This window comes from Hippocampus comes, unplaced genomic scaffold (genome assembly GCF_001891065.2).
Source record: "Hippocampus comes isolate QL1 unplaced genomic scaffold, H_comes_QL1_v1.1 scaffold91, whole genome shotgun sequence".
Lineage (NCBI taxonomy): Eukaryota > Metazoa > Chordata > Actinopteri > Syngnathiformes > Syngnathidae > Hippocampus > Hippocampus comes.
In genome coordinates this window covers 165121-177789 of record NW_017805034.1, presented here as the reverse complement: position 1 = coordinate 177789, position 12669 = coordinate 165121, and the positions used below count along the sequence as shown (strand labels likewise).

The window sequence follows — 12669 nt, the reverse complement described above, 5'->3', positions numbered from 1 at the left end:
GCTTAGCTCCGCACCGGCCGGTCGCGTTAGGGAAGTGAAGGGAGACGTTTCAGCAACTGGATTTCGAACCGGGCTGCCCACTCGTGGCGAGACGAACCGTCGGGTGGGTCTTTGTCTGCTGGGGCAGCGAGACGGGACGTCCCGCGGTCGTCGTCGTCGTGTCGAAGTAGGCGTCAAAGTCGAGCGACGCTCTCGAACTCCGGTGACTGATTCATCTGCAAACACGATGGATCAATGGAAAAGTACCACATGACGTTTAAATAGCGAGGACAATCACAAGCATACAGAAGTTTTATTCCTAAAAGTATATTTAATATCGTTGTAACCCTTCATAAAATTATGTAGTCCAAACATTACACAGCAATTAAAAATAAGGGGGAAGGAAACAAATGCGCTTAAAAAAATCTTAGGGGCTAAACAGTATACCTAAAAATGTATATAGCACATCAAAAATGTACCGAAATAAATGTTTAAAACAACCATTTTTACAGATTAAATGCAAATGTATTAAGCCTAAAAGTTAAATAGAACGGAACTGTGCTTGAGTAGTAGTTCCTTTGCACCCCACTAGAGGGAGCCCATGCACCAGACTGCGTGAAACACTGTTGCATAAATTTAAACGGGGGAAGCAGCCAAGTGGGCTACCATGTCTCCCTCACATTTGTCAGGTGGTGGGTTCGAATCTCATGCATCTTCTACTGCCTTGGAAGCTCTTGTTGCTCATGCCAAGCATGAATAAAATTTGAATACTCTTAATATACACTGAATACTTTTTTACCTGTACTTTTCTTTTGAACGATTGCTGTGATACTGACACTACACATTTTTTTGCCCTTTAATTTGGTGTGTTGCTCAATAGCACCACAATATTAGATACAAGCAAGGATTTGGAAATCTCGGGGTCAAGCCACTGATTGTTTGATCACAGGCCTGCATTCTCCCTGACCACTTATCCATATACTACTCGGTCTTTGTTTCCTAAGACTTTGAAATAAATTACAACATTTGGACTCACGAGCCTCAATCCAATGAACTGTTAGTTTAGAAACGTTTCATATCCTCAAGAGCACAAATGGAAAGCGTCCATTCACGTGTCCATTGAACCAATGGTGGCAGTAATGTCTGCCACGTTTGGTCAGGCTTTCCTGCACCCGAGCCAAGCTGGGGCAGACTGGCGGAGTGAATTTTTTGTTGTGGTACAAGTGCGAAATGGGACCGAGCCCGACTGACTCATCATCCACCAATGGAGTGAAGTATGCAAATGAGCGGGGCCGCAGCAACAAGCCCAAACAGGAAGTTGTGATGATGTCATGGTGTGTGCACAGCCATTCCCCCCATGTGGATGTGAATCAGAGTTTTGTTTTCAGCCAAGATAGGGGATGTTTTACAGCAAGAGTGCGTGCCAGTGCACAGTAACACTTAACAAGAGGGGGTGGTCCCATTCGCAAGCGAATGACGGCAGCCAGGAAATCAAGGGTTGGTTCTGAGGGGCAAACAATATCACTTGGGTTACATCTACCTTTACCACAAGTGTGTCTGTGACAAACATGAGTCATTTCTCTCCAGAATAACTTTTAAAAGTGAGATGAGTCACGACAAACAAGATTGCTGTCATCTATCTGCCTTGGCGAAATTATCCCCTTCCTTCTCCCTTCTTTTCACAATGACTTATTGCATGGCTGAATTCGCAGTTTTCGGTTATTAGTTGCCTTTGCGGTATGCTTCAGGTCATTGTCCATCTGCATTGTGAAGCGCAGTCCAATTACTTTTGAAGCATTTGCCTGAATGTTAGCAGTCAATATCGGCGGAAACACTTCAAAATTCATCCTGCTGCTCATCGAGCTGGCATCTGAAACACACGTATGACAAGTTTATTGAACTTGTGACCCGAGTAACAGTAAAGTCACCAGAAGCAAGCTAATTCTTGACTCAGATTCTCCAGGTATAGCTAATGGATTTACACCCAATCCAACTGTTACATTAATGCAGGGGTGCCCAACATTTTTGACACCTGTTGATTTGAAAACAAAGCCATAATTCTGTTTTATGTATGATATCTGGATTTTCTGCCATCTAGTGGAAGAGAAATGTCCGTCACTATCCATCTTTGTCGTAATAAAACGAGAATAGCTACCGTTTACTGTATTTGTATCCAGCCGTGTATTACATGTGCGACAAACCAACACAAACTGAAAACACTCGCAAGGAGCTTGGAGAAGAAGGACGATAAAACCGAGGTTGAACTTTATTTGGAGGAGGCGTGTAAGTTTGGTGCAAACACATCGCTCATTGCAAAAGTATGTATGAGCATTTACTCTAATGCATATATCATACTTGCAACGCCATTTGTTGCTTATTTGTGCACTTTGGAGGTTAGAATACGCGGAAATGAGCAGTGTGGCGAGAATATGAATGCGGTGTGTTTTCGTAATTTCTACAGTTGCAAACAGGTAAGCAGGTCATGACGTAGCTGACACCAGGCAGCCCCAACACCAACCCCCACCCACCGCCGAGCTTGCCTCCCAGCTGCGTCCGTCTGGCCGCCCCGGTGTCTGCTCCGGACTCTTCTCCCCGTTTCCTCCCCGAACCCGAAACCCTCACCACCAGACTGCCTCCCTCGCTTCCACTGCCCCGGCTCCCGCAAGAACCCCTACTTCCCACCCCACCCCGAGCCCCGTCTCCCGCCCATCCCTCCGCCCGGTGAACGCACCATCGCGCCCCCGGGTGAAAACAACATGACGGGCATCGCCGCCGCTTCCTTCTTCTCCAACTCCTGCAGGTTCGGAGGCTGCGGGCTGCAGTTCGAGTCTCTCGCCGAGCTCATCGTCCACATCGAGGACAATCACATCGGTGAGTCGGCCTGGGTGGGTGGGGCGGTGGGGTGGGGGGAGAGTAGAGAGCTAACTAGCTAGCCGCCGCTAGCTAGCGAGCTAAAGCCTCATAGGCTAGGGTTCCGCTATTCCTGCTTGGGGCTTTGCACGGAGTCTCCTCCGGTTTTTTTTTCTTTGCTTTAATCTATACTCGTACTGCGTTCAAAAATCAACTAAGCGTTTTTTAGCGTCGGTGTTTGCCATTTTCCACCGTCACTTCAGCGGCATATGAGTGTCATTAGCATCCTGAGCAGACAGCGGTTCGCCAGCTAACATTTCAATGTAGACCGCAACGGGCCTGATGCCACTCGGGTAGTGTATTGAACGCGTCTGCTTCAGGTGTCTGACCGCATTAACAAATCACTCCTTTCAAGTTCTTTGACGTAAGCGCGTTGTCACTTTGAAGTGACTTCAGCGCATTACTCATATTTTGGTTTCCACCCCCCAATGCACAAGTTTCAACTTGTTGCACTTAAGTTTACCCAGACAAATAATTTATACTTGCCCTCCCACCACAATTTAAAGCAGCCCTACCACATGAGGTTTACTGTAGGTACTTATCCAATTTCACCTAAATTGTCCACCAAAAATGCTGTACTGCCATGTGGTGAATTGAGACAATTCACAATTGATGCCCTCCCTTAAGATTTATAAGTGAGCCACAAAGCACTATTTTTCTCTAAATGAAAAGTCCTCAATTCACCTCAACATACTGCTGTTCCTTAACACCAAGATGGTGGCAACACAATATTTTTCTCAATAAAACTCCTCAACTCACTTCATCTTGACAACAGGTTAGTGCAAAAGTTAAAATGTTACAGTTCCGGCCTGGGCACAAAATTAGGCAATCGGTGAATTCTCAAATGCTGAACATGAAATTTGCAGGTGTTCAATGTACCTTTGTTTATGCTAGCAGTTGATGTTGTAAGCTCTCTCACGAGATGGCAGGCAATGAGAATTAATATGTGTATCCATCAATATTCACTATTCATGGTGTGTTTGAAGGAAGCGGTGGATGACGGTGGGCGTAGACCGGAGGTTTCATGGAGCCAGTCGCCATGGCAACTGGCAGTCTCGAAAAAGGGTCAGGGAGGCAGTGCCTCGGCGTCAACTTGGCACACCTGCTGTCTCGTCCACAAAGAGCAAGGCCGGGCCGTCAGTATGGGCGAGGACACCCTATGTGATGTCACACCACTTTAGGGTCAGAACAGGGGATGTGTTTATGGGCTGTGAATGAGTGGAAAAAGGGGTGGGGGCTGCACACGTTCCGCGACACTTATTCATCCCGTGAGTTGAAAGGGGGGAATCTGGGAATAGATCTGACATACTCTTGGTAAGCCATCCTATGGTAAAGTAGGACACATTAGTAGACATAAAAAGTGACATTATGAGGGCAAGTGGTATATAAAATGAATGGATGAATGTGCCCTCCTCAGTCACATTATTCAGCTATCACTTGCCCATCAAGACCCCCGTCTGCACCGTAGTTTGACCCTTGAGCCCACGGCCATCAAGCGTGCGGGGAGGTCATTTAACAGTCCCTTTAATGACCGGCCGCTACGCTCGATTTTAATGCCGCAGCTGGTCATTGGTGGCCTCCCCAGCTACAAGTTCAATCAATAGCTCACGCAGATCAGTTACCGTGGCGATGTGCGAGACGGATCGGAGGGGGTTGAGGTGGGAGTGCGGCGCCAAATAGTTTGGTGCATCAGTTGAGCTCCTATTTTGTGTGGGATACAGTGCATCCGGAATGTATTTAAAGGGAATAGAATTCATCCCCCCCCTCAAAATTCCATAAAATACAGATGTGCATGCAGTTTCTTTTTCTTTAATATAGTTGCAAAAAATGTTTTTATCCTTTTTATGGTGTTTAGTGTGTAGAATTCATATAGTTTTTAAGAGTGAAGTCTCAATAGAACAGGTCTTAAATTGTAATTTTCAAGCCAGGTGCCAAAAATTTGGACTGGATGCACCCCCCCCCCCCCCCCCCCCACCCCCACAGTCCTCTTCTTCAAAACACTACCCCCTCAAAATTCCATAAAATACAGATGTGCATGCAGTTTCTTTTTCTTTAATATAGTTGCAAAAAATGTTTTTATCCTTTTTATGGTGTTTAGTGTGTAGAATTCATATAGTTTTTAAGAGTGAAGTCTCAATAGAACAGGTCTTAAATTGTAATTTTCAAGCCAGGTGCCAAAAATTTGGACTGGATGCCCCCCCCCCCCCACCACGACCCAAAGCGTTTCCTTTGACAATACTGACCTCTTGTGGTCTTACTTGGCCTGTGCCACATTTATCCCGCCCCCTCCGTTCATTTAAACGCTCCACACACGTTTCAGTAAACAAGAGCTGAGTGTTTCCGTGAGAGAAGCCCTTAATACGCGTCGGCTACCTCATCCTACAAAAAGAGATAACAACTCAGCAGTGACAAAGCCCCTGCTTTGAGGGAATCGTTTTCAGAAGACCGTGTTGAGTAGTTGTTATCCCAATAGGTCAGGTCTGAGGAATGCGGTGATGTCAGGCCCATCTGCCTGCTGCGCAAGTTTGTGTGTTACCTACACACGCACCAACCTGCCTGCAACCTCAAAAGAAAACAAAAGCAGCACAAAGAAGCCAAGAGCGGTGAGAATTCAAACAAGGAGAAAACACCCGGGGCGAAAGTGGGGGAATCCCAAACGTCTTTGTTCTCCCTGAATACACGCCGCGACTTGATGAGCATCAGGTCAAATATTGTCGGCGTTCTAACTTGTTTTTGTGACGATCATCCGCCTGCAGCCGCAGTTAGTGAGTCTTTGCAATAGTTCTTTATGTTAGGTGATTAGATCATATCGTCACCTGCCTGAAATAATGGCTTACGTATCTTTTTTCTCTTTGAAAATAAAAAACATGAAAATCTGAGCTAAATACTGAATATATAAATAATTACACACAGAAAAGTGTGCGTGCGTGTGCGCGCGCGCGCGCCATACTACTTCCTGAATGACCTGTGATGGTGTAGCGGCGCAATTAGTGGACTGGCATCCCCAAAGCGGAACTGTGGAAGCTCTTTTTTCAGGCCATGCATGCAAGCTCACACATCATCGCGTGGCGGAAGTCGCCGGGCCCCCAAGTGCCATGCCATGTACCGTGGTGCATAATTACAGGGAAGTTTACCTCTCTCACAATTTATTTTTGAACCCCTCCCACATTCCCGCTTCTTGGCCTCCATCCGGTTGCCTGCTGCTTGAGAAACACGTTAAAATGCGGTGTGTGGCTTAATTAGCAGCCTGCAAAACAAGCTGTGCATTCTTGGCCTGCTTCCAAAACGTGTAGGGAGACACACACACACACACACACACACACACACACACACACACACACACACACACGCGCGCGCGCGCACTGTAATGGTCGGCAGGGGGCAGTAGTGTGCCGCTGATAAAACAGTTGATGTTGAGAGCACTGCTGGCTCTTATTTGGATGCAACCTTGAGAATCTGAGACATGTTAGAATTGACAAGCGCTACAGAAACTGGATTGATTTGTTTTTCCGGTTCTAGTTGCGTTTGCAGCAGTGTCCTGCAGAACAAGAGCTGTGTCCAAAATTGCAGTTACCACCATTGGTTCCTGGAATGAGTCAAACATATTAGAAGCAGAGCACACAGACGCGGCTCCCCTCCTGCCCGTCAGCTTCCTGTGCTGCCAGGCGAGCGGACGTCGTAAACGCGGCGCAAATTTAACATGGCAACGTCTGCACACATTGGCTCACCTCACTGGCGTCGTGTCCGCATAAAGCCGTCGCTGGTTGCCGTGCAGTGAACTCCGGTATCTCATGATGGATGCGTTTTGTATGCCGTTTTACCCCCGCCTTGATGAACAACCACCACCGATATGTTTAATTGCCTCACTCTTGTGTTTGTGTGCATGCATACAGTTCTGTGTGTGTGTGTGTGTGTGTGTGTGTGTGTGTGTGTGTGTGTGTGTGTGTGTGTGTGTTTCCAGTCATCTGCCGTCATATGGCAGACTTGCTCAAATGTCAACATCAACAGAACCCTAATTAAGACACTAGCACATTTTGTGTGTCATATTTTGTTTTGTCATTTGCCGGTCTCGTCAGTGCTGTCCCACTCTGTCGACATCTGCTTTTGTTTCAGATTATGAGGTGTGAAAGTCTGAAAACCAAAGATGGCTGGCACGCACGCACACATAGAGCCACACTTGGTGGGGGAAAAGCTGGAAAAAGGAGTGTTCGGGGTGTGTTTTGTTCACAGTTGCACTGAAATGATCCAACTCCTTCATCACAGCCATCTGATAGCCATTACGCCACATGTACTGCTACGCGGACTAGCACGCTAGGGTCCGGTGGTGGTTCTTTGGGTTCCTTTGAGCATTCCCATGCCGGACACTTGATGGCGCTGGCACTTCACAGTACCCCCATGAGCAAGCTCCCACCCCAGCCCTCCACTGGTTTCCCTGGGAGTGGGCAGGCAGACTTAATGGTGCTCCCCTCAGGCAGCGGAAGTCTCCCCCGAAGAACGTCTGTGTGTGTTTTAGCAATACACTATCTACATTCATCGCAGCGCCTTTGGGTCTCCTCTACTCACATGTGAAATTCTTTTTTTTTTTTTTTTTTTTTTTGTGACTCTCAAGACACAAAGTCTGGGAACACCCCAAAGATGCGTTCATAGAAGCCATCATGGGCACCCATGACTGTATGCGATGTGTTGTTCGTGACGAACCGTGGTGAATGGTCCAGTAATTTATCAGGCAGGAAGAACAGATAAGTCCTCTTGATTAAATGCGTACCCTCTCTCTGTCTCAGACACAGACCCTCGGGTCCTGGAGAAGCAGGAGCAACAGCAGCCCACCTACTTGGCCCTCAGCTACATCAACAGGTACCGTCGCCCTGTCTTTAGGTGGCAGCGTTGCGCCGCCTCGTCGAATCTCACCTTTGCATCCGTTCATTTAGCCTAAGGGGGGACAGCCGTCCAAATGACGGATGTCTTCCCTTCGACAATGTTGTGACTCATTCACAGAGCGGCAGAGAAAACCGCAGAAGACATGAGACGCCTAACTCAGGACGACAGCTCATGCGGCGCCGAGTGTGTCTGTGTGTGTGTGTGTGTGTGTGTGTGTGTCTGTGTGTGTGTGTGTGTGTGTGTGTGTGTGTCTGTGTGTCTGTGTGTGTGTGTTTTTGTTTGTTTGTAAGCGTGGCAGACCGATACACCACTCGCCTCTTAAATCACTTGAGGCCGCAACACAGAGAAATATGTCTGTGCCTGAAAGAGAGAGTGAGTTCTTCTTTCATAAGGAGTGGGAGAGTAATTGTTAACGTGGCGAACTTGTAAATGTCATCTGCAGTCCCCGTAATATGTTCTATGAAGGTGAGATGTATTTTCACGGGCAGATTGTTCAGCTTAATTCGATCTTGTCAAAATCTATCACTTGTAATAGTGGCTGTTAGTGACCGTCGTTTAAAGCTCTTCAATACGGTCACCTGTAGCACGGCAATCGCGACATAATCTTTCCGGACTGTCCTCCCGGGAATGTAAAGACTTGGTGGTCATCCAGTATATCGCAGACAAAAGAAAATGGCCCTGACTGAACAAAGTAAGAAGTGTGGAAATGTCCACATAGCTGTCGCAATTTTCGCGTTCGTAACCGGTGACGCATTTGTCGTCAGGTTCATGACTGACGCTGCGCGGCGGGAGCAGGAGACCATGAAGAAGAAGGTCACGCCCAAACTCTCGCTGTCCATCACGGGCGCCGTGTCGAGGAACAGTACGGCCACGCCCCCTCGCCACACCAGCGGCAACTTGACGCCGCCGGTCACGCCCCCCATCACCCCTTCCTCCTCCTTCCGCAGCAGCACGCCGACAGGTACGACAGGTGTGCACGGTGCGTGTCTTATTTGTGATTAACTCTTCTTCATCGTATGTTGATTACACTGCCCCCCCCCCCCCAGGGGTGGCTAAGACGCACACACCAGAGGGAGAAAGTCAATGCGCATTGAAGCATAAAATGATGTACAAACTGTTGGATTCTATGTCCTGCTGTGTGAGCTTTTGTCATTTTGTGGACATTTTCGCTGGTTCACACAATACTCGGATGAGCTCTTTTTACCCCATTAGACTTTGCGTTTGTGCGTGTGTGTGTGTGTGTGTGTGTGTGTGTGTGTGTGTGTTTTAGAGGCTCCTGCAGTGAGCAGACCAGTCAACACTCTAATTACATTGCAGCTGTCACACTGTGTGTTCTCATGGGGCCGTGTGTGTGTGTGTGTGTATACATGTGCACAAGCTCAGGAGCAGCCCAAATGGTTCCTAAACGTAGTGTTAGTTCTGCACTTTTACACACACTTTTGGCACACAATTCAACATGTGCCAGAGTACCATCCATTTCCTCATGCCGGGGTTGCAGCATTTCCTGTGTGGGGGTATGGGGGCCAGAGTCTGTTGGTGTGTGCATGCACGTGAGTGGAAACTATTCTCCAGAGTACTTTTCCAGCCTGCGCAATGGGGATCACTCCCACTTAATGATCGCCTTCCAGGTGCCAATCCCTGCATTCACAGGCTCATGAGAATGCAGACAAGGTGTTTTTTTTTCCTTTGTGTGAGAGCATGTGGTCCACTGACACGAACACACACAAAACGTAAAACAAAGAATATTACACAATGTTGATTTAAAACAATCACCAAACTTGCCTTCCGCTAGCTTCACGCCAACACCAAATGTGGAGCTAATGAATAGCATTGATTTTATTGTCCTTAACGGTGCCTCAACACATGTAGACAGACAATTAAAAAAAAAAAAAAACATTCCGGTGCAACGTCACTGTAGTTATATGTCAAACATATGAACGATTACAGGTAGCGAGTACGACGAAGAGGAGGTAGACTACGAGGAGTCGGACAGTGATGAGTCATGGACCACTGAAAGCGCCATCAGCTCCGAGTCCATCCTCAGTTCCATGTGCATGAATGGCGGGGAGGAGAAGCCCTTTGCTTGCCCCGTGCCGGGCTGCAAGAAGAGATACAAGGTGAGGTGGCAGAACCCACACGGTTCTATGGATGTTCTGCAAAGAGGATATCACGTTGCCGTTAAAAAAAAAAAAAAGGGGGGGGGGGGAAACCACACTGTCATGATTAAAAGTCGTGATAATGTTATGTTGTGTCATCATGCAACAGCAAACAAGAATCTCATTCAGATTCATTTATTTTTTATTTATGGGCTTGTATGGGAACTTTACTGTCGCATGACTGTTGCGTGTGAGACCTTAAAAGAGGACGAGAAAATTCGATTTTTCAGCCTAACTGTAATATTCCCACAGAGGAAATGTAGTTTTATCTTTCTCTCATACATCCAAGAATAAGTTCAGCACAGTCTGTACATTTACGCGCCAGATTACTGTTACTATTTAACATTGTTATCTGGCATTAACATTTTTTGTCAACAGATATTAAAAATGTCATTTATTTTGATGAAAATATATTCGACAATTAGTGCATTATTTACTATGATGGCGTGTTACGTTGACTCTTAAGTGACCCGACTCAGACATTTTTAAATGCTAAGAGCTGTCATTCAACTGATTTTATTTAAAAAATTTGAAGCAGCCTTCATCACTAAGTGAAAAATTATTTCGCGATGGATACTCACAGGTATGTATTCTTTATCCTCTGCAAAAAATGAGTCATATTTTTTGCAGAGGATACAACAGCTTACTTAGCAGTTGTGATCCATCGTCTTTGTATCTCTCGCTATCATATTGCTCCCTGGTGCCTGAGGGCACTCACCAGAAGGAGCTGCACAATGAAGCGTTTAACTCTTTTCATTACATTTAATTGTTACCATTCGAAAGTTAGAGGTGCCATTGTAATCTATAAAGTTACCAAAAAGTGAGTTAGAAGCATCGAGTAGTGAGTAGGCACCCTTGACGAGATCAGATTCCGGTAGCTAACAATAGTGACGTTTTTACAACGCCATTAAAGGTAATTTCAATGTCACATTGACACATGTGAACATGACAGAGCACTTGATGAGTTGTTGACGTTTTTATGGACGCGTTCCCGATCACTCTACGCCCACTCGTTAAGATTTATGCTTATTAAAAAAAAAAAAAAAAGGTTCTGGTGCAACGTTGCATGTCAAAGTGAGCGCTTGGCCTCTTCCCTCCTCTCAGAACGTGAACGGCATCAAGTACCACGCCAAGAATGGCCACCGCACGCAGATCCGTGTGAGGAAGCCTTTCAAGTGCCGCTGCGGGAAGAGCTACAAGACATCGCAGGGCCTGAGGCACCACACCATCAACTTCCACCCGCCCGTCTCTACCGAGATTCTGCGCAAGATTCAAGGCTAGACCTTGAAGGGCTCCCTTGAAAAGGTCCTCACCTCACAGTAAAGTGCATGCTTTAAGGTCTTTTTACATGACTATTTACGTTTTCTATCCACCTTATATATCACACGTATTTCCAAAAGTATATCTTTTGTTTTATTTTGATTGTACATTTGCACATTTCGTATTTGCTATCATCATTTTATTTCTCGGTTTGACTTGCATAAGGTGCTTAAAGAAGTTGACAGGACGTGCAAGCAAGCCCCGCCCCCGCACGATGACGAAGTTACCTATCAGTCTCCGATCCAAGTCAGGAAACGCCTTGACTCCTTTTGCTTTGTTTGCTGACTCTGGATTGGTGGCCTCATAGGAACTTCTGGGGTTCTGCCTAAGTTCTATTTGAAATAGGTATGTTGCTATATAAACAGTAGACGCATATGTAGTTGTGTATATATATAAAAACTATACGCTTATTCACAAGCATTATCCATGAATAGTTACCTTTTATTTGCGAACTTTATTTTGTATACAGTATTTTATTGTCAGTATTTTGACTTGAATGGTCCGAAGTTTCATCGCAAATATTTTTCTAATACTCCAGTTCATGTTCAATACTTTCACGGCTTATTATGGAGCCCCAGACATGACATGACAAAATAATTTATTATTATGTAAATTATGGCAACAATATGCAGTGATTTTTTTTTTTTTTTTTTAATCCAGCAGTCTTTATGACTTTGGCACTCTCCTGTGGAATTTTGGTGCTAATTAACTGAGTTGAAGTGGATTGAGGAGCTTCATTTAAACAAGAGAAGTGCGTTGATGCCATCTTCGGGCATCTTGGTGCCAAATGAATGATGTCGAAGTATAGCGAGGCGCTTTCATTTAGGGAAACGTCGTGCTTTTCCACCATCTTGTCACATCGTGGCGCCAAGGCACTTTGTAGAAGTGAGTTGAGGAACTCCATTTCGCCAGTGTTTTGCTGCCATCGTGCACTGTCTTGGTGCCATGTTAAACTTTGAGGTGCTTCTTTTAGACAAAATGCTTTGCCGGCAGCTTGTGGCATCTTGAAGTTATTTTAGATGTTTCCTCCAGACAAAAGGAGTGATTTTGATGCCATCTTGCGGCACCGCGCTGTCAAGTAACAATGTTGAAGTGAGTTGAGGAGCCCCGTTTGGACAAAAGTAGTGCTTTGCAGAAAGCTTGTGGCATTTGTGTGCCAAGGGGTTTCATTCAGACTATGGTAGTGCTTTGCTGCCATCGCTAAGCGATTGCCGACCTTCTTTGGGGAGGGCGTAAATTATTCATGCTCTCTATCCCCGTGCATAGAAAGGAACACTAGATAAAGAAAGCTAATTTGTGACAATGAAATACGAAATTGCAACCACAAGACTTGTGGATCCAAAATTCTAATTTATGACCACAAGTGCAGGGCGGCCCGGTTGTCGAGTGGTTAGCACGTCGACTTCAGAGTGCAGAGGTACCGGGT

The 12669-nt window shown here is 46.0% G+C and overlaps 1 protein-coding gene across 2 annotated transcripts; it reads left to right on the top strand.

Annotated features, from left to right (window-relative positions):
- Window positions 1–271: 271 nt before the first annotated feature.
- On the top strand, window positions 272–12553 carry LOC109512021 (juxtaposed with another zinc finger protein 1). 2 transcript variants are annotated; one of them, XM_019863489.1, is made up of 5 exons: window positions 272–2850; window positions 7671–7743; window positions 8532–8737; window positions 9715–9884; window positions 11028–12553. In XM_019863489.1, exons 1-5 carry the CDS (start codon window positions 2736–2738, stop codon window positions 11202–11204), a joined length of 741 nt encoding a protein of 246 aa, XP_019719048.1. In that variant the 5' UTR covers window positions 272–2735; the 3' UTR covers window positions 11205–12553. The 2 variants fall into 2 exon arrangements, with proteins under 2 accessions (XP_019719048.1, XP_019719049.1); XM_019863490.1 differs by having other exon boundaries at window positions 275–2850; window positions 8532–8728.
- The last annotated feature ends 116 nt before the right edge of the window (window positions 12554–12669 follow it).

Coding starts and splice junctions, on each gene's coding strand:
- LOC109512021 (XM_019863489.1), top strand. CDS start 2,736: ATGACGGGCATCGCCGCCGCTTCCTTCTTCTCCAACTCCTGCAGGTTC. Junction 7,744..8,531: donor GCCCTCAGCTACATCAACAG/GTACCGTCGCCC, acceptor ATTTGTCGTCAG/GTTCATGACTGACGCTGCGC. Junction 8,738..9,714: donor CACGCCGACAGGTACGACAG/GTGTGCACGGTG, acceptor GAACGATTACAG/GTAGCGAGTACGACGAAGAG.